This window comes from Ambystoma mexicanum, chromosome 14, assembly GCF_040938575.1.
Source record: "Ambystoma mexicanum isolate Mex_15411 chromosome 14, UKY_AmexF1_1, whole genome shotgun sequence".
Lineage (NCBI taxonomy): Eukaryota > Metazoa > Chordata > Amphibia > Caudata > Ambystomatidae > Ambystoma > Ambystoma mexicanum.
Window position 1 is genome coordinate 449,142,211 of NC_090940.1, and position 25,332 is coordinate 449,167,542.

The window sequence follows — 25,332 nt, forward strand, 5'->3', positions numbered from 1 at the left end:
CGTTCCAGGCCTCGCTATCTCCTAGTTTCTATTCGTGTGCTAGGGGTCAACTCACTCTCCAGGGCTCAGAAAGGGGGGCCGAAAAGAAGAGCATAATTCAAGCCATTAATTGTTTGTTTCTACCATTCCTACCGCATGAGCGAGACTGGCTGGAACCTGTGTAATGATTAAATGCCTTGCTGCTTACTTCCAAGGACTTGTGAGGGAGGAGACCGGGCACTTCTGTCTGGGTCACCTGCGTTATGTTTCAACAAGTATCTCGCGGCCTTTCTCTATGCATGAACAATAATGTACTAGTGGAGCACAATAAGCTTTCAGCAAAGCAGTTTCAACAGAAAGCAAGAGGCGAAAGTTAAAAACAAAATGGCGATTTCATTCACATCCAAAATGGCCGCTTTTTAGTCATGCTGATAAATGCGTATTTCTAATACCGACACATGAGGCGGTTGGTCTTCGGCCAACAAAATACATTGCCTCCATCATTGGGGGGGGTACCTACTTTTTCTAGACTGACAGGAGTGCTGGGTTGAAACCACTTACACTACAGCAATGTATTACCTCAACAAACGGGGGCACCCACTCTCCAGGGCTATCCAAGCTGTCCCAAAACATTTGGATATGGGCTCTCAGACACAAGATGTTTCTGTTGTCCCAACACGTTCCAGGGGAACTCAATCTTCTGGCAGACGTGCTCAGCAGAGATTTTCCTCTTCCCGAAGAATACGAATGGTGTCTGCACGAAGACATTGTGTCCAATGTCTTCGCAGAATGGGGCTTCCAAGAGATCGACCTGTTCGCAACCCAGAGGAATGCCCAATGCCAAGACTACGCCTCCAGGTACCCCCAGAACCATTCCAAGGGGAACGGTCTCTGGATAAAATGGTCAGGGAAATTTGTCTATGCCAACCCCCACCCCCCCTGACTCCCCTTTTCAACAAGATAGTGCACAAGATGCACCAGGAACCAGTTACCATGATACTTGTGGTCCCCATGTGGGCCCGCCAACCCTGGTTCGCTCATCTGATGGAAATGTCCCTCTCCCCACCAGTGAAACTACCATGCCCGTATAACATGTTGTCTCAGGACGGGGGGAGACGCTACACCCATGCCCACAAACTCTGAACTTAGCAGCTTGGCTCCTGAGGTCATAGAGTTTGGACACCTACAGCTCCCTCAGAGGTGCCTGGACATACTCGGGGAAGCTAGAAAACCGAATACACATTATTGCTATGCCAGCAAATGGAAACGGTTTGTCATCTGGTGTAATTCCAAGGCTGTCAATCCCATCGATTGCTCACCCACACACATTGTGCTGTACCTAACCCATCTGTTTGACACTGGGTTGGTCTTCAATTCCCTAAAGTTTCTGGCTGCACTGTCAGCCTATAGCACATCACAACAAAAGGTGTTGTGGTGGAAGATACCAGTGATTAAGGCCTTTATGGAAGGGGCTAAGAGGATTTATCCTCCCATTTCTCACCCAGCTCCTGGGTAGGACCTAAATGTGGTTTTGTCCAGGCTCATGGGAGCTCCCTTTGAGCCTATGCATAAAGCAAGCCTAAAAGACCTGACTTATACAACGGCCTTCCTAGTGGCTATCACTTCTATCAGAAGGATTAGCGAACTACAGGCAGTTTCTGTTCTAGACCCCTTTGTCACAATCCAGAAGGATAAGGTAGTTCTACGCACGCACCCCAGATTTGCGTCTAAATTCATATCGAGGTTCCATGTGAACCAGTCGATTGAACTACTTAACTTTTCTCCAGAATCCCACTAGCATGGCTGAAAAAAGCCTACACACACTAGATGTGAACAGGGCAGTCGTGTTCTACCTGGAGAAAACTTAACCACTGAGGCAAACAAACCACTTTTTCGTTTCAGTGGCAGCTGGTAGGGAAAGAGATCTTGTGTCTAAATCGGCTATCTCAAGGTGGATTGTCAAATGCATAACACTATGTTACACTCTTGCTAAGAGAGAACTACCCTTCAAGCCTAGAGCACACTCTACTCGAGGCACTGGGGCATCCATAGCATTCATTGCAAATCTTCCCCTCGAGTCCATTTGCAAAGTGGCAACCTGGAGTTCTGTACACACCTTTACAAAACACTATTGCCTACATCTTTTCTCTACTGTTCCTTCTCACAACTTACCTCCAACTCTGGGTACTGCTCGCTAGTCTATGCAGAGCATGTGATTCTAAGCAGATTAACAAGCATCAGAAGACATGCATTACTTACCGTAATAGCATTTCTGATGATTGTATCTGCTTAGATTCACATACGCCCTCCCTTCCTCCCCGCTCGGGGTGGAAGGAACATAGACGTCTTACTACTTTCTCTCTTTATGTACTCACTCACTATAGCCCTGGGCTCCCTCATGGCAGAAAAAATACAATCGGAGGGACCTCGGCGCGTGAGGAATTTCGGGTACACTACACGTCACTTTAGGGATAGTGTTACAGACATGCCTATGCTGACGTCCCCTTTCGGTCCCCGAAAGACCAGAAGCAATACTCTGTGGTTAGCACTGGATGTCGGACTATATGCACAGCATGTGAATCTAAGCAGATAGAATCATCAGAAATGCCATTACGTTAAGTAATGCATGTCATCTGCGTCCTAGGTTGCTGGATTATTCTGAATAGTATCCTTGTGGTCTGTCATTGAATGTTTCTGCAGGCGTGTGTTAGGGCAGAATTCAATTTTTTGATTTCTTTTGCATAACTAACAGGGTTCTGTCCTTTTTTTTTTCTTCTGGATTTGTTGTGTTTTCTCACTCTTTTCCTCTCAGCCTGGCTAAGTGTGGCTCTGTTTCTGTCTGCTCTGCTTTTTGACTCCGAAGGCAGAGGTACGCCATCGTGTCCCAGAGAAGGTACCCCTTCTTGGTTGTCATGTAGCTAGGATGGTGAAGGCTTTTTCGCCTGTGAAACATTGGTTCCACTTGGTGGAACATATTCGATCAGACTTTCTCCTTTTTGAGCCCCTTCTCCATTGCCGAAAAATTGAGGTTTTGTTTGTTTGCCTTAAAGATCTAAGGGGATACATGCCTCTCCCTTGTCCATCTGTGTGTTAGTGGTCTGTATCCCAGGGCTGGGGGCTGTAGTCAGCGTGAAACCAGTTTTGACTGGCATATGCAGATCCCTGAATGGGATTCATTCCTTTGTGTGAGAGACCAATCCATAAACAAACATGCATTTTGGAAGAGTTTCTTATGTTGGCTCCTCACCCCTCTGTTTGAACAATTATTTGTGTGTTCTGGTGCTGTGTTCACTCACTCTCCCGAGGGGGGCTAAAGGCTAATCCCTCCCCCCCCAGTCCCACCCCCTTTACCCCCTCACTTTTCCTACTGCTGGAACTCTGGTCATTCCTTGAGCAGCAACCCTTCCAGGAATGCAGGTTCAACGTTCTGAACCAGCATCCTTTGACACTCCACCAAATCCAACGGCAAAGCTCTGCCTCTCCAGAAGACCAGCAGGACCCGATAGTAGCATTCCTCCTAACCACTTGCCCTCCCGATCCGGTGGGAACTACTGGAATACACTACCTGCTTGAAGACTGAAGTAGCCGCAGTATATTTTATGAATATAGGAGGCAGTTAAACAGGTAAGTATATTTATTGAAGTATTCTTATATGATAATTTAAGTATAATACATTATAGGAAAAGGAGGAGGGAGACAACAAGTCACATAGGGAGCTGGACAGTTATAATTTAATCTCGGTCCTCCCTTCTAGAACTCTATCAACACCTGAGTTCCAAGTGTTCTGATGCTACCCACCATACAGTGATCAGGCATGTCCCACACAGATCAGGCAGGTTCTGCCCTGTCAGAATAGAAATACTACACATCTCCCTCCCTTTATATTGTTCCAACAAACATATTCCTTTTACAACGTTCACAAACTATGTACAACTGCTATGGAACAAATATTCCTTTTACACCGTTCACAAACTATGTACAACTGTTGTAGCACTGGTTCCAGCTGGTTTACATGAACTCCACATAGTCTTCCATCTTCTTTGGTAGCCGATATGATCTGCCAGATCTGGACATACATGCTCCATGTCTGGAGGTGCTTGGCAAGGAAAAATTGAACTGCTCAGAATTGCCATTATATCTCTTCTCAACAGTACTACCAACTTTACTTTTAGCACTGCTGCTTGAATTTCTAGATATCTTAGCATTTCTAACTGTATTCTGGCCTACATCTTTCATTTCTTTCCTGTTACCCTCATCATTTTCACACATCCAAATTCTTTCTACATTCCATATCCTTTTGTCTTCTGTCCTAACAGCATTGCGAAATGCCTCTATCACCCTGATAGGATTGGACCATTTGCCTGGTCCATTTCTTAGAGCAGGAGGCAGTAACACTTTAACAAACTTACCAACAGCTTTACACATATCATACTTGCTGTTACGTATTTTCTTATCATAATTAACCTTGTTTCTCTTTTGTGTTTCCCTGATTTTTTTTCTTGCATTAACCAGCTTCTTTTCTATTTCTTTACCTCCTTTAATAAGCCAAATGGGAGCTAATTTGGTGTTTGCCTTTCTTCCCCTGCTATGCTCAAAAGGAGAAACACCTGTACTGGTGTGTGGAGTGAAACGATGAGCAATTACTTTCTCCTTAAGAGCATCCTCCCAATCCAACCCATTGGCCCACGCCATTCTGATGGTTTCTTTCAGGATCTTATTAAAACGTTCCACTGTTCCATTAGTTTGGGGATGATAAATTGAGCTAGTCTTGTGCTCAATGGCAAATTTTTTACAAAAGTCCGCAACTTCCTTAGACATAAATTGAGTACCATTATCGGAAAGGATACTTCCCGGATAACCTTCCCTCTCACATATATTAAAATTCCACCACAATTTTACCCGTAACACTAGAAGTAATTAAAATCTCTGCCCACCTGGTGAGAAGATCTATGACTACCAAGCAATACTTTTGTACCCCTTTACAACATATGGGACCTAAAATATCCATGCTTATATCCCTCCATACACTATTGGGAATATCAGTAATAACCATTGGTTGTCTGGAACCCACACTTTTTTTCATCATCACAACAAAGGATACATTCCCTGATATATCGCTCAATTTGCAAGTCATAACCAGGCCACCAATAGTCATTCCTAATTCTTTGCTTAGTCTTTATCACTCCTTGATGACCCTCATGACCCAATTCTATAATCTTCAACCGCAGATCCGTCGGAGGAATGACTTTATCTCCTCTCATTACAAAATTTCCGTGAACATGCAGTTCATCTGCAACCTTCCAGAAAGCACTTAAATCGGCCTCTTCAAATTTAGATTTCTTCATGGAATCATGACTTTGAATCAATTCTTTCAATTTCTTGATGTTGTTATCATTACATTCAGCCTGATCCCAAACATCTTTGGATATAGAAGAATTTTCTACACAAAATACCACTTCCATGTCTTCATCTTCATCGACAATCTCAGAAATGTTGGTTAATCGAGATAAACAATCAGCAGACACATTCTTTATTCCTGGAACGTATGTCACAGTATAACTGAACTCTTGCAGCATCATTACCCATCTTCTCATTCTGTTGGATACTTTATTACGACCTTTCAACATGAACACTTGAGTGAGAGGCTTATGATCAGTTCGAAACTCAACTTGGTTTCCCCATATAAAGCTTCTAAATTTGTCAGATGCCCACTTAATAGCTAGAGCCTCCTTCTCTATAGTGGCATATGAAATCTCTGCCCCCTTAAGCAACCTCGATGCAAAAGCAATTACTGCTTCCTGACCATTTTTCTCTTGTGACAATACAGCTCCCAAGCCTATGTTGCTAGCATCCGTGGTGATTATAATCTTGTCATTGGTGCAAAAATTCTTTAATGCAGGAGCAGAATTTATTGCATATTTTATAAATTTGAATTCATTATCACATTCCACATTCCACTCAAACACCTTCCTCTTGAGTGCCTCTCGTAATGGAACAGTGTGTATGGCAAAATCCTTGACAAATTTTGAGTAATATTCAGCCATGCCAATAAATGTCCGAATCTCATCTTTGTTGCTTGGGCTCGGCATTCCCACAATGGTGTTGACTAATTGTGGTTTTGGAAAAATTCCTTCCGCTGTAATTTTATGTCCCAAATATTTGATCTCCTTGCAATTTATCTTACATTTGTCTTTGCTCAAAGTCATGCCAACATCATACAATTTTTTACATACATGTAATAATCTCTTGTCGTGTAATTCTTGAGTGGTAGCATGAATTAATATATCATCTTGAAAACAAAGCACTCCATCATTATTCTTGAACATACCATGCATAACCTTCTGGAAGACAGATGCGGCCGGCACTAATCCGAAAGGCATTCTTTTAAATTGATACAAACCATCAGGAGTTATGAACGCAGTCAGTTTCCTTGAATCCCTATGCAATTTAATCTGATGGTAAGCAGATGATAAGTCTAACGTCGAAAATATTTTAGAGGGTCCAATGGTAGAAACAATTTCTTGTATATTAGGTAAGGGATGGCGCTCAGGTATGACACATTTGTTCAACTCACTTAAATCAACACAGATCCTAAGTTTTCCTGACTTTTTTCTTATTACCACAAGTGGGGAAACCCACTCACTGGCATCAATACTTTCTATGATTCCATCTTCTTCCAACTTCTTTATTTCCTTGCTGACTTCTTCTCGTACAGCCAAAGGAATACTTCTCAATCTTTGAGCTATAGGTTTTTTATTTGGCTTGAGCAATATTTGATGAGTATAGCCTTTAAAACATCCTATATTATCTCGGAAAACCTTTAGCAACCCAGCTTTGCGTATAATATCACCACCATTAATCGATTCAGTACTTCCACTACTTATAGACAAGACTGATTCCTCACTGGTTGAGTCCACTTTCACTCGTAGCTTACTCTGGTGAGTCCAGCTGAGTAGGGCAGTTTTCCCTTCGCTTGTAATATATATTTTGCCATTTGCACTTCTGTTCTTAAATTTCAACCTTCCCCAATGCCAACCAATGACATTGATTCTCACACCTCCATATGCTCTTGGATTGATATCCGTCTCATGTAAATATTCATGTTTATTCCTGTTCCAAAATTGCCTCGGCAGAAGCGTATATTTTGCACCCGTATCAATCATACATACATACTTCATTGCCATCAATCGACACCATCGCCCTGGGACTTTCCAACACTTCTTCATCGTCATCATCAGTTATAGTGCATACACAATCATCTTGAATTTCCATTTCACTGCGATCACTATCAGAATTATCCCCTATCCAATTCATGGCACTGTCGCGAAATCTGCAACATTTAGAGAAGTGACCTTTTCCTTTGCACTTGTTGCAAATGATCTTTAATGCTGGACAATCTGGGTCATCAGCCCAATGATTCACATTGCCACATCTGTAACACTTTCCTTGACGTTTTTTTTCCACTTTCCTTAATTGATTCTCTGAATGGTTTTTCTTAGGTACTTCAAGTGATGAACCCTTCTGACCATATTTACTTGATCTTTTGTCCACTCTCAGTGAATTATGCTGTTTAGTGACAGATCTCCTCTTAACGGTGTCATTATTGATCATTGAAATCGACTCCTCATCATGTGTGTCATGTATTTTACTGTTACTGCTTCCTATTTTTACTTGTTTCATCTTGTTCTCCAATTCTTTAACACACTCCTCAGTGTGCTCTACTTCTTTTGCTACTCGAAGAACAGTGTCAAGGGAAGGATCACTTTCTGACCACAATCTTTCCCTTACTTTGCTACTGCGACACTCTAACATAAATTGGTCTCTGAGTCTCTCATCCAGTTGCTCATTGAAATTGCATGACTTTGCTAATTTCCTTAATGCAGTGACAAACTTTTCCACACTCTCTCCCTCCTCCTGTGTGCGTTTGCCAAACTTGTAACGCTCTAGAATTATGCTAACCTTCTTTTCAAAATGTTTATCAATTTTCTTTACAGCTAGCTGGTATTCATTCAGGTCCACACTCTCATCTTCTGGTAATGCTGGGAGTGTTTCATATTTTTCTTGGCCAACAGGACCTAAACAGTGCAAGAGTAATGACTTCCTTTTTTCCGCACTGCAATTAGGACCACCAATCACCCCTGCATAATGTTTTAAAGATTTTATCCACCTTTTCCAAGGTAAAGCAGGTTCATCAGTGCTGGGCATAAAAAAGGGAGGTGGAGGCACGCTGCTGAATGCCATGACAGTCTATGTTGTGAAAACAACAAGGTTGTAAATATATATATGAACCAGGTGATGCTCCTTAATAGAATGCAAAACTGCGCCAATTCAGATTGTGCTTGAGTACTGTGTGCAGGGTGCAATGATGTCTATTATTTTCAATTGAGAATTGTTTTCAATGCACCTTCTGACATTGGATAGATGAGTGTCATTATTAGTCAGCAGAAGAGTGTTCACTAATATATTAATTAATACCAATGCCTCCTGAAACTGCACTGTAAAAAAACAGGACTATCAGCAGGGCTATCCGCCTCCTATGACGATACTTATTCAGCACTGTCAAAGTGCATGAACTGCAGACTTGCGTTGGAAAAACACGGCGTACTGCGCCTTTAAGAAAGTTTTCCTGCTTAAACGCGTCGAGCGCATGCACGAACTCCAATGCCAATGTAAACAGAGCAAGTTAAAATCAATACTGCAGCGGCTCTGTGATGCGTATCACTGACCGATTATATTCTTCATATGCCGCACTGGAGCTGCCGGGCGTTACCTTCAGGAACGATGAGACGGGGCCGCTTCTACGCTCGGGCATGAGCGGAGCAGCTCCGTGCACCTCGATGCCGCATAGATTCGACTGGGGCCATCCTCGTCGCCACTTGAAGTAGCCGCAGTATATTTTATGAATATAGGAGGCAGTTAAACAGGTAAGTATATTTATTGAAGTATTTTTATATGATAATATAAGTATAATACATTATAGGAAAAGGAGGAGGGAGACAACAAGTCACATAGGGAGCTGGACAGTTATAATTTAATCTCGGTCCTCCCTTCTAGAACTCTCAACACCTGAGTTCCAAGTGTTCTGATGCTACCCACCATACAGTGATCAGGCATGTCCCACACAGATCAGGCAGGTTCTGCCCTGTCAGAATAGAAATACTACAAAGACCTTTTCTTTCTGAAGCTAATGACTGTGCCTCATTGCTGGATCCAGACGTGGTGCCCTTTGCTGCCAGGTCTCTGATCACTCTCTATGCCAAACAGATGGGAGACTTTTCAGTCCAGGATATCTACAAATGCCCTGGTCACGTCCTCCTCCGTCCCCCCCCCCAACCCTCCTTTTGCAAACCTAGCCTGGATCTCTTTCAGGGGAGTTTGTAGCCCTCGCTGCACCCAATGAGGTAGAAAAGGGACTTGCCTTGCTTTTCTCTACAACTGTCTGCCGCCACTGTCCTGTATTCCTTGGACATTTTAAAACTATGTTTTCCCTGGATTCCCGCTCAGTCCCTGAGTTTAGTTCCAAATACTTGAATTTTAGCTAGTGCTCCCAATTTGTATCTGCATTTTCAAAGTCTTGTCTTTCATTTTTGTTTATTAAATGCCTTGTTACTTTGTTTACCTTGTGGTCACAATGTATCCCTGTCTGCTCTATGAATGAAAGGAGTCCTTGTAACTAGTACTCCAGAAATCGAAATAAGTATTTAATTAGCAGGAGGTAAAAGCAGCTCCTGAGTATCCAATATCACCTAAGTAGAAGCCATCTCTGGGAACAAGGAGCAATTTCATATAGCGCGACATGCACAGGACCTGTGTATCTTTCAAGGGAACTGCATGTGGAGTCGAATACAAGAACGCTCCGATCAAATGTTACACTACAGCTCAAAGAGCCGAGATGCACACTCACAGGTTAAACTGAGTGCTTTTTACTCAGCAGCCCCGAAGGCCTGGAACCCTCTGCCAGAAGAAATTGGAAAGATCAACTTAGTTGAAAACTTTATGATTACATTAAAACAAATTAAAAACCTACCTTTCCAACTGACCCGCAAGCTGCCTCTAACGATAACCATGCCACCCAGTTTCCCATAAACTGAGCTCCATGTTTCTATGTTTGATTGTTGGTCCTTGTCGCGCCCATATGCCTCCGGGTTCTGAGGAGCGTACTAAAGTGTATAAAGTAAAGTGACACAAAGGTAACCCATATGAGATGCAAACTTGAATTGTGTCCCTCAAAGAAGACCTACAATACTTTACATGTCTTCTAGATGTGTCCTAATGCTCATTTATAAACATTCCCAAACATACAGATGTATTTCTCATTGTTATGTTTGTATGGCGCCACTTGGTTTGGGGAGCCAAATGTAGCTCTTGGTGTCAAGCAAACCAGGCTCCCTTTTGCTATGACCAGGAGCTAAACAGCTTCCAGCAATTTCAAACCCTGCACTCTAAGCCTGATTTATTCTGGTCTTTTGTGGTGCTCCTGATATTGTCTGTATTGTCAAAGTCCTGCCTTAAACTCCTATTGAAATTCCCTGTTAATTTGTTTCACTTGTTGCTACATTTGTATCGCCATCTTTTCTGGGAGTGAAATGTGTCCTTGTGGCTAGTGCTCTAATCTAATTGTAATGGTTTATTTGTAAAGCGCTTATACTCAGGTGAAGTACTTCAAAGTGCTTCAAGGCGGGAAGGGAACAAGGGAAAACAGTCGTCATTCTTAGGCCTTGAAGATTCCAAATGATCTATCAACAATAACGAGCATACCAGGCCAGAGGCATATATACTATTATTAGTGTGTGACAAGAAGTGGGAGACAAAGGGCTGTGGAGGGGGGAAAAGGACATACAGAACAATAAACTGCTGTACTAGGCCTGGTGACATTTCAAATAAATTGGTAGTTGGTAATCTAATGCGCCTATGCATGAGTATTCAGGCACACCCAGCTAGGGAGGGGAGCCATAGGGAGGACTGGACAGACCAACCTGCTAGGCCTAGTACATTCATGTCGTGCAAGTGCGCAAAACAGGAAGTGCAAGGGAGGAGGGAGGGGGACAAGTGCGCCCAGTCCAGCAGGGGCTTGGGTTAAGTGCAGAGTGGTTGCCCCTCTCATGGAGCATATTCCAAGTGCAGTAGTACCAAGCAGAGGCCCAGAGGCAAGTGCAGGAATGGCAGGGGAACCTGGGACCTGTGAGGCTCTGGAGGTGCACCAGGCGACCAGTCAATGAACTGAGCAGGTTGGGGAGGAGAAGGAAGGAGGGAAGCAGGAGAGGAGAGAAAGGAGGTTAGCAGGGAGACAGAGGGGGAGAGAGACAGAGGAAGAGAAGAGGAATGTATTGAAAAGAGGATGGTGTTTTGGGTGTTATGTTTAAATGTGTAAACCATTTCCTATCCCCTCTAGGTTTATATATCTACTGGCTGATGTGCATTGGGATCAATGATTGTATTCTGTGCTTTACGGTCAGGAATACTGTGATTATTGTTGGTGTGGCATATTGGTGAAAAATGATCACTGTCTAAATCTAATATATTGCTGTATGCAGGTTGCCTTGTGTCTTTCACCCTCTACTGTTGGTTAAGTGACCAGACATGTTAAGTGAGAAGGATGAAAAAAGTGTCTTAACTGACACAATGTTTTTTTCATACATACGCTGGTACCATTATGTTATCTGTACGTAAAGTTCTTATTGTGACCTAATGGAGCTATATTTGTGATTTTAGTAGTTTATATTTTTTCAGTACACCAGTATTGGGGGTTGTCTTTGGTTATCTGTGTGAGCTGACTGAAATTACCTACCAGCCACCCTTCCCCTCCTGAAGTTAAGCCCGACTGCTGTACCAATGCTACTTTCCTTTAGATAAGTTTGGCTTCCCTTTTGTTAAGGGTTGTTCTGCTATTAGGTTAGATGTTTGCACAGCTCTAACCGGAGGCATGTATACAAATCTCCATAACAATCCTGAACAAAATAACTATGAATTTCCTTCTTCAAATTCTGGATAGATCACGGGCTGTCTAACACATTTTGCTAGGTGAGCTTGCAGTACCCTTAGTGATGTCTTTTATCTGCAATCTGTACTAGTGGGTGATGGTTATTTCTTGTTTTATTTGTAATTGTTTTACAAAGCAAATTGGCTTGTCTCTTCTTACTGTGTAATTTTTCTTTGCAGGGCTTTCCATCTGCCAAGGGTCTGCTTACACAACCAACAGACGACTTCCGTAAGTACAAGCGGACAAAGCTGTAAACCAGCGTCCTGTTTGACCAATGAATTCATTGTCATTGTGTTACAGTACAGAGATGACGTGCAAGCGAGAACTATATGTGGCCGTTGAGCTACATCTGAACAAGCTGCATGTACTTTAGTTAGGCAACTATAATAGTGCAGGACTGGAGTCTGAAATCTCTCCCTGGCCTGCTCATTTCTTTTTCTTTATTGAGCACTGCTCCTTATTGTTAGCCCCACTGTTCTGGTGTGAGAAGGGTGTTTTGTGTTTTGAAGGACTTTGGGTAGGTTGGGGGTGTTGTCCCAGCTCCATCTTTTTCCTATGCTGACTTTTTTTCATTTTCTTTTCAGAGAACAATCTTCTAATCTCAGCACAGTTCGGTTCTTTCGGACCACCTCTGCCCGCAGTAAGTATCAAGCCATTTGGTTGCCCTCTTTGGTCATGAATAAGATGACTCGTTCTTTTCTGTTTTGTGTTCGACATTCTTGTGTACCACCAGAAACAGACCTGAAGCATGTTCTGCCAAATGTGTCGACTGGGAATTGGTGTCACATGGGTCAAACAGTTCTACACTGTCATTCCTCTGGCGTGGCTGTGTGCAAACATTTAGCCAGTGGAAATAGAATACCACAGTAGTTGGACATGGGCGATAACCACTAAAAGAAAAATGTGCACAGGCCCACTATGCATATATATTAGGATAGAAGAAAATTGTTCTGCAGCAGATCCAACACATAACTGTGAATATTTATCACTGTTTCATTTTTTCAGCGTGAATCTGTTTTTTAGTCGCATATGCACAGTATGACGGCCCTGCCATTGCACCTGCTGGATCAGACCCCTGTTTACGTCGTCTGTCTACAATCCGTGCCAGATTTTGTGCGGAAATATTTTGTAGTTCGTTGTTGCTGTATGATCCAGCAATGGGTGCTTGTTGCAAAGAGTGTTGCTTGTGTTGTGTACCTTTTTGTGCTCTTACACAGGGACAGCCATTTCAGTGAGTGTGGTTCATAAACACTCATGGCCACAATCCTAGCTTTTAGGAAGGTGTGGCTGTGGCACTGAATGTTGCACTTGGATACTCACGCACTGTTAAAATGGATTTTAAGAATTAATCATCTGTACAGATTCTGAGAGGCCACCTTAGTCTGATGAGCAAGGGAAAACACTAATGTCTAGCCAAACTCTATCTGGGAGAGTGACTGAACAGCAAGGCTTGAACTTTTGGGGGGGGGGGGGTGGTTTGGCTTGAGAATGGTGAGAGGTTCAGTTAAGTTCACATAAGGCACTCCTAATCATGCAAGTTAGGCAGGATTTATACAAATACAGTTATTTCATTAGTCCTTAGACAAACTCTTAACAATTTAAAAACCACAGGTATGGAACACACTAAAACTTTAACTACTAATGTATAAACATTCACTAACATTTCACATTTAAATCTGTTAAGATGGCTTTCTAGAATTTGGCCTGGTGGACAGATTTTAGGAGTCGACCCTAGTTATAGTGACCGGGGGAACTCTTGAGAGGTTAGCCAAAACTAGGGGTCTACCAAATAGTAGATTTAAATATCCAGCCGAAATAGTTGGACAAATATTCGTCCAGAACCGAATACACACCCAAATAGTTGCTTTTTTAATAAATAAAGTTATGTATACCAGAAAAAACACTTTATACATTAAAAGCACACTTTACAATATGTATATCCATTCTTAATTCTGCATTTCTTTTCTTTGTCTACGGAAAACGTTTGTGTGAACCATGAAAGGAATACATTATTAGAAAATAAACTGTTCAATAAGGGAATCTTTTGTATTTGTGTGCATTCAAAGGTGTCGCTTGTTGGACAGGGCCCAAGTAACTAAAACTAGCCCAAAAGTATAGTATGCATGTATGCAATCACTGTGATGGGAGGCTGGGATGTGTCTACATGTACTTTCAAATGTTGCTTTTGAGCCTGCCCTTCAGCCTTTTGGCTCCAGCACTGAAACATAAAAGGAGTGATTACATCAATTTGCACACTGCTGAAGTACTACTGAATACAAACCTTTGGGATGCTAAAGCCATGCTTTCTACCTGTGGGTACTGAGTGGGGATGAGGCATTTGAAAAATGTCTTTTCACTAATAGTATTTATCTTTCTTTTTCTGGTTGGGTATGTTTGTGGTGTTTTGGTGCATGGTAAAAGACATAGGGAATGCAGAATTCTCCAAGGTTCTCAGCTGACTTATAGGGACGGGACGGGGATCATTTTCAGATCTTTAATTGGCTTGTGCATGTTTATTGTACTTATTTGTTTCAGTTGTACATCCATTTGGTCCAATTTTTCTGAATCTTAAACTTTATCTCCTTGTCTTTATTACACAAATATCCCTCTTTTTAACTCTAATGTTGGGAGGAGTATTTCTACTGCTATAGACTAGGACATTTTGGTTAAAAACATCTGTCAATTTTACTCAATTCAAAGGGACTCATTTTGGCAACATGAGAAAGTTGGAGGGCAGGAATTGTGACCTATGTTTCAACATTACAAGCACATCTCTGCCGCAGGCACACTTCCCACTGAGCCATCTTGCTTGCTTTATAGTCTTGGCCTGCAGGCTGAATAGAGTTATTTGTTGCAGGCACACTACCTGCTGAGCTATTTTACTCCGGGTTTGGACCTTACTTGGAAATCTGCAACAGCTATATTAATTCAATTAATTCTATTATTGGGATTTGGTGGGATTGGAACCTGTAGCTTTCAGATTTTTCACAGGTCATCAACAGATCAATAAGCGCCTAACAAATATAGTTTCCCAATAGCGACTTCATAAACTATTTTTCCAGCTCAATGGTTTGCTGTGTCATGATTACTTCTTAGAAAGGTCGACATGGTGTGTTTCGGCCGTCTGTGGGGTCTGAATTGTTACTCCTATCACTTGCAGCCTTCATCAGGACATAGCCAAATTTCAAATGCTATCACATGTATTTTCTGTCTCTACAAATAAAGAAAACAAATGTGTATGTACATATTAACAATGAGTGGGTATGACATGTAATTAAAAGCGGACTTAATACTTTCAGAGTTATTTGAATCGCCACAAATGTACTATTCTGGCTACCTACCTCTCGGGTAGTAGCCAGCCCACTGAGGGGGTCCCAAGTATCCCAGTCCTTCAATACAGTGTTTTGCCAAATATGTCTGTGAGTGAATGTGTCCGTACACCTCTATTGTGTATGGTATCTAGTGTCCCATTGCATAAGGGACTACTTACCTGTGTGTTACAGGCGATACACTCTGGCCAGCGTCCTCTGTATTGGCCAAAAACTCTGAGTAGAGCCAGGGTGCTCTTACATGGGGTGGACTGAATCTTACCATGCGGTTGATTCTGTATTGGAAATGTTCCACTATTAGTAAACCTCATTCTTGTATCACACGCATTCTAGTTGTCTATTTTTCAGTACTCCCAAACCTCATCAGTCTTGCGCCTATGTCTGGCCGGGCACAGGAGCAGTGGCCCCCTCCCCCCCACATCACCATTCACAAGGCGAGACCTACACCATATTAAAAGTATTATCCAGAGCAGGTTGGTAAATTCAGTCAAATATTCTGCCCCCTTGACATCTGACGTTAGCCTCAATTTAACTGAGCCAGGCATTGTATTTAAAAGGCTTTGTGTTGTGTTGCCAGTTGCCCAATGCTGTGTTCCCTGGTCCCTCTGGGATCAAGCTTTGTCTGTGCCGTATATTGAGCACTTGCCGTTCATTCTAATATGGATTGCCGCCGCCCCCCACGTGCAGTGACCTCTGCTTTTTCTTTCCACAGTGGCTTCCAATCCTTAATGAGGCAGTCTGGGCAGATGTTCCTCAGGCTCTGGGGCTAATTCTCCAGAATGAGCAGCTTATGATCGGGCAGGCGGCTGGCAACGTTCTTCAGTTGAATGGCGGCGCTATCTTGACATTACTCCACAGCCCCAGTGGCACTGTTGTCCTCCAGCTGCAGCATGGTTCCTAGGCTAAGTCGAGTGTTGCTGTGTTAGCCACCCCTTCCTTTTAGCTTGCCAGCCACAATCCTATGTTCTCAGATCGAACAAGGAGGAATAGAAGCGTTGGCTTATTCTTCAAATCTGGGCTTCATTCAGAGGAGGCTATCGGGAACGTGTCTGCATAGCTGGCGCTACTAGCCACGCCCCTTGGTGACTTTTCTTAGCAAGATGTTGAGAACCTTTGTCCTTACCCTCCTTTGGTTTATTTTTATCGTATGCTTTATCCTGTACGCTACCTAGGGTCTGTGATATTCTTGTCCACTAGATGATGGTATACTTCATTTCATAATTTATAAGGATATTTTTGCATGCAACCACATTATAAAGTCCCTTCAAATGTGTGGATTTAGTTACCCGATATCCACCCACTCAGATACTCCCAAGAACTGAAGTGTAAGTGCCTCAAAGATTTGATTCTTCTTTTTGGTGATCTCTCTAAAGCGCCCTCGGTATTGTTCAGGTTTTCTGCAGAACTTCTGATTACTGCAATCTCCATTTTCGAAGGGATTGTGTCCTCCGACGTATTCCTCATCTTAGATATATCTCCTTCCAGCTCTGCTGGCCTCGGAAAATTTTTTCTCTAGAGGGCGCTGCGCGTCGACGTCCTCCGAGTCGATGTCCTTCGACAGCCGCCGTGTCGACGTCATCCTGCCTATAAAGGCCGCGCGCAGTGCCCGTTGCTCAGTTCCGTTTTTCCGCGCTTACTCAGTGCCTCGGAATACCGTTGCTCAGTTCTTAGTCAGATTAATCCTATTTACCTCGAGTTATTCGATCCGTACTCGATGGCTTCCTCGTCGGAACCGACAACTCCTCGATCCGGCTTCAAGAAATGTCGAGATTGTGGGAAAAAGATGTTGTTGACCGATCCTCACAGAATTTGTCTGTGGTGTTTGGGAGCTGAACACCATTGTTCGGAGTGCGAGGACTGTATGTCCATGACAGCTAAGACCCTGAAGGAGCGTAGGGGGAAGCTGGAGAAAGGTAAGACTTTTAAAGCTTCTTCTTCGTCGACGAAGTCGAGACATTCGTCTCCTCGTCACCATTCGCGCTCCAGGTCTCGGAGTGGGTCTCATCACTCCTTGAGATCGAAGCACTCGAAGAGGAGACGTCGAAGATCCCCTTCTCCGTCTTCCTCTTCCTCTGTTTCGCCAAAAAGAATCCCTTGCCCCACGAAACATAGTTCCCGGGCTGAATGGGAGGAATTCCGAAAAAATATGATGAGCGTCTTCGAGAAAGCGGCCTCGACCCCCTCGAAGACTGCCGAGAGCGATGCTCTGGTCGAAAGACCCGAAGGTCAAAAACGCAGCGAGTCGCAGTACCCGGCGAAAGAAACCTCTCGAGCGCATCTCGAACCCTCGAGCAGGACTATGACCTCCAAACCTTCCTCGAAGGTTCCGTCGACGAAGGTTCCGTCGAGGTCGATGTCTTCGACGCCGTTGTCGAAGGGACCTTCGACACACGGGTCTGTCGACTCGACGCCGGCTTCGACACGGGCGTCGACGCCAAGAAAAGTCACGGTTAACACACATCCAGTGACTATCCCCAGGCCCTCAACGTCGATGGCTTCGATATTGTCGAGTAGAATTCCAATTCTGTCGAGGTCTTCGAGGCCTCCGCCTCTGTTTTCGACGCCACGCTCGAAGCCTTCGACGTCGGCGTCGACGACATCGACGTTTTCGAGGCCAATAATGACAAGTTCGGCACCCTCTGCCTTGGAAATGGGATTTACTCCCTTTATGAGTTCAGAACAATTGAGAACTGTATCCTCAATTTTAGAAGAGGGTGATTTGTCTGAACAGGAAGACCCATTTGAGTTACAGGGACCTGCAACCCCAGTTAGAGAGGAATTTTCCTCTGAAGAGCGCAGATTAAAGGATCTTCATGATTCTTTACATGAGGCAAGTGGGTTAGACACTTCCCCTGAGGTGGAGTTTGCTAAGCCAGACCCGGGGGAGCATGCTGAAACCCCCTACAGAGCCTTAATGGCCAGGATTACAGAGTTCATGGGGTGGTCTGCACCTTCACAATCTTTCCTACAAGATGACCTCACGGATATTCTTGACAAAGGCCCACAGGAGGATCCTGTGGTGCCTTTTCATAAAGCTCTTCAGAGAAAGATCATGACAAACTGGGAAACCCCAGATGTAGTACCAGCAGTAAATAAAAAACTGTCTACAAAGTACAGGGTATCTTCTACAGACCCAGAGTTTTTGTCTAAACACCCATCCCCAGAAAGTCTGGTGGTACAGGCAGCATCCTCTACCGATGTCAAGACGGCTTATCCTACGGTCCCACAGGACAGGGACGATAAAAAATATGATGCTATGGCAAAGAAAGTCTTTTCAGCATGTAGCATGGCGTTAAAATCTGTTAATGCTACTTGCACCCTTGCTAGGTTCAGCCATACACTTTGGGAGTGTGCTTCTACAGCGGCTGACTGCATCCCGGAGGGAGAAGAAAGGGATGCGTTCCTGAATATTATACAGGACGGTAAAGACGCTATGTGCAAATCCCTCCAGACGGGCATTGATTCGGCTGACAGTATCAGCAGAGCAATGGCGGCAAGTACATCAACCAGGAGATTCGCTTGGTTGAGAAAGTCGGGTTTTGCCCCAGATGTGCAAGCCAGGCTCTTGAACATGCCATTCAATGGCTCTTCTTTGTTCGGGAAAAAGGCGGATGACAGTTTAGAGAAACTGCAAACTTCAAAAGCAGCAGCAAAATCCCTAGGAGCTGCAATCCGTCAGACTCCTTTTCGTCCCACAGGAACCTCTGCGAGGGGCAAGTCCTTTCGCTTCTACTCCGCATTCGGAAGAGGTAGAGGACGACTGGCTCAAAGGGGTCAAAGAAGAACTACCCGAGGTGGACGGGGTAGATATTCAAACGCCGCAGCAACAGCAGGTGCCTCTTTACCATCGGCATCTGCATCAGCCGCCCCAAAACCACTCTGAGGACTTCCCTCACAGGAAACCTGTAGGAGGAGGGTTGACTCAACATCTGACGGTATGGCAGGCTATCATGTCAGATGCTTGGGCATTGGAAACAGTTGCCCAAGGTTACTGCCTGCCTTTCCTACGTATACCTAAGAGTCATCCACCGGGGATCAGCTCTCAGAAAGCTCCAGATCCGCTCCTCTCGCAGGAAATTTGGGACCTGCTAGAGAAAGGTGCCATAGAACCGGTACCTGTAGCGGAGAGGAACAAGGGCTGGTACTCCCCTTACTTTCTCATTCCAAAGAAAGACGGAGGAATGAGACCCATCTTGGACTTGCGAGAATTGAACAAATTCCTCAGAAAAGACAAATTCAAGATGGTCACTCTTTCTCAGATCCTCCAGGCCCTTCAGTTCCAGGACTGGTTGGTATCTCTGGACCTTCAGGACGCTTATTTCCATGTGCCTATCCATCTCAAACACAGGAAATACCTGAGGTTCGCAATTGGCAACTCTCACTATCAATTTCGAGTGCTGCCATTTGGGCTGACCTCCGCCCCGAGGGTCTTCACCAAGTTAATGTCGGTAGTGGCTGCAAGTCTAAGGAGGGAAGGGATTCACGTATACCCCTACCTGGACGATTGGTTGATCAGGGCTGTTTCTCCGGAACAAGCTCAGATCCAGCTAAATCACGTGTGCCACTTCCTTCACAGACTGGGCTTCTCCCTCAATTTAAAGAAGTCACAAATTATACCATCGCAGAGACTCCAGTTCATAGGAGCGATCCTGGATACTTCCCTGGGAAAAGCCTTGCCACCAGAGATGAGGGCTCAAGATATTCTACAGATGGTTACCAAGTTGCAGCATGCCCAACGTCTCCCAGCCTTCGACTTTTTGAGGTTGCTAGGCCTCATGGCATCCTGCATTTTCCTAGTGCCAGAGGCTCGCCTGAGAATGAGATCCCTCCAGTGGGCACTGAGGACTCAGTGGTCACAATTCTCAGGGAGAATGACAGATCTTCTTCAGGTTCCCTGCAGGGTGGCTCGAGACCTTCAGTGGTGGGCCTGTCAGGAGAACATTCTGAAAGGAGAACAGTTTTGGCAACCCTGGCCAGAGATAACAGTAGTCACGGATGCCTCACTCACGGGGTTGGGAGCCCACGCCAACGACTTGACCATCAGCGGTCGTTGGTCTCCATCGGAGTCCAGACTACACATCAACCTGTTAGAGCTGAGAGCCATCAGACTTGCGCTGAAGGCGTTCCTGCCAGCTGTACAAGGGAAGAACGTCCTGATAATGACGGACAACACGGTGGCCATGCATTACCTCAACAAAAGAGGAGGCGTAGGATCACTACCCCTGTGCAGAGAGGCGATGCAGCTCTGGTTTTGGGCAATCCAAGAAGGAATCTCTCTATCGGCAGTTCACCTAGCCGGAGAGAAGAACTTGACAGCGGACGCTCTGAGCAGGCAGAACAGTCTCCCACGAGTGGGAGCTAGCTCAGGAAGTCCTTCAAGAGATCTTCGCCCTTTGGGGAACCCCTCAGGTAGATCTGTTCGCCACCAGCCTAAACAAGAAATGCGACCTGTTCTGCTCAAGGGAATTTCCCCCGAGAGGAGCTCTGGGAGACGCGTTCATAGTGGACTGGGAGTTTCCGCTTCTGTACGCGTTCCCACCGGTCCCTGTCATTCCTCAAATGATCAGGAGGTTGAGAAGATTCCGGCGAACCATGATCCTAATTGCCCCAGATTGGGCCAGGAGAACGTGGTACCCGGACCTTCTAGACTTGTCCATCTGCCCTCCAATTCGACTTCCACTCAGAGAGAACCTACTCTCACAGAAGGGAGGTCAGGATCTCCATCCAGACATCAAAACCTTCAACCTTCACGCTTGGCTTCTGAAAGGCTGAGGTACAAGGATTGGGACCTCCCTGATGATGTTATGGAGGTGTTGCTTTCGGCAAGGAGGCCAGCAACAAAGTCTTTATACCGCTGCCGTTGGAACAGATTTTGCAGCTGGTGTAGAGAACAGAATATCGACCCTTTTTCATGTGGTACACCAATGGTTTTGTCCTTCCTACTATATTTGGCAAATTCAGGCCTTCAAGTTGGCACCATTAAGGGCTATCTCGCAGCGCTATCCATCTTTAAGCGTACTGCGAAAAAAACATCCTATTTCAAATTACCGTTGGTAATACAGTTTCTAAAGGGGTTAACCAATGTTTACCCCCCAAGACCATTCCAAGTTCCCCTATGGGATTTAAACTTAGTACTAACTTTCCTGATGGGTACACCTTTCGAACCTCTCCATTCTTGTTCGTTAAGATTCCTTACCCTTAAAACTGTTTTATTAATAGCACTTACATCTGCTAGAAGGGTGAGCGAATTGCAAGCTCTTTCTTGTAAACCCCCTCATACTATATTTCACAAAGACAAAGTTGTCCTGCAAGTGAAGCCTAATTTCCTCCCAAAGGTGGTTTCTGAATTCCATATCACTCAGAAGATTACCCTACCATCTTTCTATCCTCCTCCTCACCCGGGGAAAGAGGAAGAGAGGTTACACAGGCTAGACCCTAGGAGGGCTTTAAGTTTTTACATTAGTAGACTAGCCAGGATAAGACAGGCAGACCAGCTGTTTGTAGGTTACACAGGTCACAAGCTGGGGTTACCAATAACTAAGCAGACCATTTCCAGATGGATCATTCTAGCCATTCTGGAATGTTATAAACTGGCAGGGAAGGAGCCCCCTCAAAACCTTAGGGCTCACTCGACCCAGAGGTATTGCAGCTTCATCGGCCCTCAAAAGAGGCCTGCCGGTTAAAGACATGTGCGGCCGCTACATGGTCGTCTGTCCATACCTGTACACGTTTTTACAATCTGGATTCCTCCTCCAGTCAAGAGACTAGGTTTGGAAGGGCTGTACTGCATTCTATTCATCAATAGAAGGCAGCGTGAAGTCAGTACTCCCTCTCCGATAATAGAATACTGCTATGGGAGCCTATCTAAGATGAGGAATACGTCGGAGGACACAATCCCTTCGAAGAACAAGTTACTTCTTAACTTGTAACGTTCTTTCGACTGGATGTTCCTCCGACGTATTCCTCATCGACCCTCCCATCCATCCCCGCAGTTCTACTTCCCTTGTTGTTGCAGCTTACGCTCCTTCAGGGTGATTAGTTAGTCCAGAAAGTATTATTGTGGGCTACAAAACGGAACTGAGCAACGGGCGCTGCGCGCGGCCTTTATAGGCAGGATGACGTCGACGTAGATACGGCGGCTGTCGAAGGACATCGACTCGGAGGACGTCGACGCGCAGCGCCCTCTACAGAAAAAATTTTCCGAGGCCAGCAGAGCTGGAAGGAGATATATCTAAGATGAGGAATACGTCGGAGGAACATCCCGTCGAAAGAACGTTACAAGGTAAGAAGTAACTTGTTCTCATTAATGGTGTCTCCTACAGAGCGAACCAATAATTAAATAGGTTCCAGTCGCCAGCGGCTCAGAAGGGCTGCTTTACATAATTCCTCTCCCACCACCTGAGGGTGGAAAGCTTGTTCCAGTGCCTCGAACCAGTTGAAGATATTGTGCCCTAGTTCGTATGGTTGGAATAAGTACTTGGGGATGTAGCACCTAGGCTTTTATTGGGTGCCATAACTAGAGACACTCCTACACTGTAGAGGTCTCTTTTGTGGATATATCTTGGCTCCTCACGTTCCAGCTTGCACAGCATCGCATAATCATTCTGTTTCTTCTCCTGTCTGCCTCTGTATGTGGTTGCTCAGATTCTGCTCTGCTAGGGCCACCATCTTTTCCTGTTGGAGGCTCTTTCTAGAGGTTAGGTCATCCCCAGTGAGACTATCCTGGGAGCTTACTGAGGCTATGGTCCCAATTGAAGCATGGGTCTTGGCTGTGGCTTTTCATGGTGGGAGATGTTGGTACCACCCAGAAACACGATTGCCTGCCCTGTGGGGGGAAAATGGTAGGAACAGCTGTCACCATTGCTATACCCCTTCATATTCATGTCCTTTAGTGAAATGGGCAACTGGACTGGGGGTTCTAGATCACTATGGGCCCCCTGTTCATCCTGCAGCCCCCTAGATTCCTCAAAATCTTGGAGGTTCTTAAGCTTTTCAGTTTTCATAAACTGCTGCAGGGGAGTGCCCTTTCTTGACATAACTTGCACAAGGCAATGACCTGCAGTCCTTGTACCTCGCTTATGTCCCATTCCCTTATATTGATGGTAAAAAAATGCCTGACAGCGTTTCTAATATTAATTGCAGAATTGTTTGTTTTGGAAGACCAAGCTGTAGGTACAGTGTGTATCAAATCCTACCACTGCCCACCGCTGTTAGGAAATGACTACTGTTCTGCTGGAGTACAGGGATGAGAAGCGGCTAAACTGCCTTATCAGCCCCATACTACTACTAAACCAGCATTGATCCCTAATTTCAATGGTAAAACAGACGGCCTGAATTGCCACGTTTTGATTTTGCAGACTTAGCGGTTGTTCTTATATTTTTAAGAGGACTAACGTTGTTAGAAGCATTAAGCTACTAGGTTGATCACGGGCTGTACGAGCCGCGAACTACATTACCCATGATACTTGTAGTTCGCGACTGTACTTAATCTCACATCAGGCGTGTAAGCGCCGGCGCGTATGGGCCGGTTTTCTCCGGTTTCGCTCCGGGAGTGCTCTGCTCTGCCCCCCTCTTTACCTCTTCGCTTCATTGCACGCCTTGGTTCTTTGTTTTCTGGTGTGCTGTTAGGATGCCTGGAGCACACGACAAGCTGCTGGAGATTATTCAGGTAAAGGAGACTGCAGGGAATCAGGCATTCAATGAGCTGGAAAAGGGTGCAAGTGTTTACTCCACCCGGGTTGTGTCAGAGGATGAAAGTCGGCCTGCTGAACACAAGGTCTATGGTGAAACACGCAGACAACTTATATGATCTGATCTTGGAGAAACATTGATATTTTTGCATTATGGAAACATGGTTGAAAGACCCCATAGGACCCACTTGCACTTCAGCAGTGCCAGAGGGCTACACCATATATAATGCGAATAGAGAATCGGGTCAAGGGGGTGGGGTGGCTATTATAGCTCGAGAAGAGCTGAAGCTTTATAAAGTCAGCTTTAGTTGCAGTGGATGCAAATCAATCCAGCTGAAGTACATTTTTACTCCCAATTGTCTAAATATTGTGCTCTTTTATAGGCCTCCCTCTCTTACTTCAGAGTTCGCCAATGAGCTTAGCTCCCAATTAATTAACTTAAGATCGAGTAACGTATCCACATTGGTTGCTGGCGATTTTAATTATTGGAGGGGGAACAAGAAAGACAGAGATGCTATAGCCTTAGAAAAAACACTAAAGAACCTAGACTTCGAGGGTTAATAATAAAGAACCTACGACACCTCAAAGCAATCAATTGGATTGGCTTGGCTTATATCACACAAGCTGCAGTCACATATGATCTCAACTGAACCTTGTATATGGAGTGACCACTACTTGGTCTCTGTCGATATCGTCTTACAGACTTCCATTAAATCACAGAATCCTCATATAAAGGTTACTAGTAGAAATTAGAAAAACCTTAAGATTGAACAAATCCAGTCTTATCTAGATAAAACCACACAATCCTACCAGGCTCAGGATAGTTGTGAGATTCTACTTGATAAGTACTTAACACAAATCCAAGAGCTGGTGGATCAACTAGCACCGCTCAAAACCAAGATAACTCGAAAGGATATTAATAACCAGAAATGGTTTAGTCCCGATTTTGACACTATAAAAAAGAAAAAAGAGCACTTAAAAGGAAGTGGCAAAATGATACAACTGAGGAAAATAAAGAAATGTGGAGGCAAGTTAATAAAAAATACAGAGACAATATAAGATCAGCAAAAGCTAACCATTTCAATAGGGAAATAGGAGCCGCTGCTAATTCCACGAGTAAAGTCTTTGAAATATTGAAAAGTATCGAAAAACCAAAGATGCTTACTCCATTCTTTCTTCCATCTAAGGAAGACTGTGATGTGGCACAAGATACCTTTGCAGTGAAAATTGAAAAAGCAAGACAAAACTTAATTAAAGCAAGGAATGTGCTTAAACAGGAACATCGGCTAGTAGATAGCAGGCCAGAGGAAGGATTGGAGTTTTTCAATTTTTCTCCTATCACTGTAGGGGGACT

The 25,332-nt window shown here is 44.4% G+C and overlaps 1 protein-coding gene across 1 annotated transcript in view; it reads left to right on the top strand.

Moving 5' to 3' along the window:
* DLST (dihydrolipoamide S-succinyltransferase) overlaps positions 1–25,332 on the top strand; it is an 851,089-nt gene that overhangs the window by 163,815 nt on the left and 661,942 nt on the right. The window contains exons 3-4 of the mRNA XM_069637668.1: positions 12,139–12,187; positions 12,544–12,599. Coding sequence (XP_069493769.1) covers positions 12,139–12,187; positions 12,544–12,599 — 105 coding nt within the window. The remainder of the gene's footprint in view (positions 1–12,138; positions 12,188–12,543; positions 12,600–25,332) is intronic.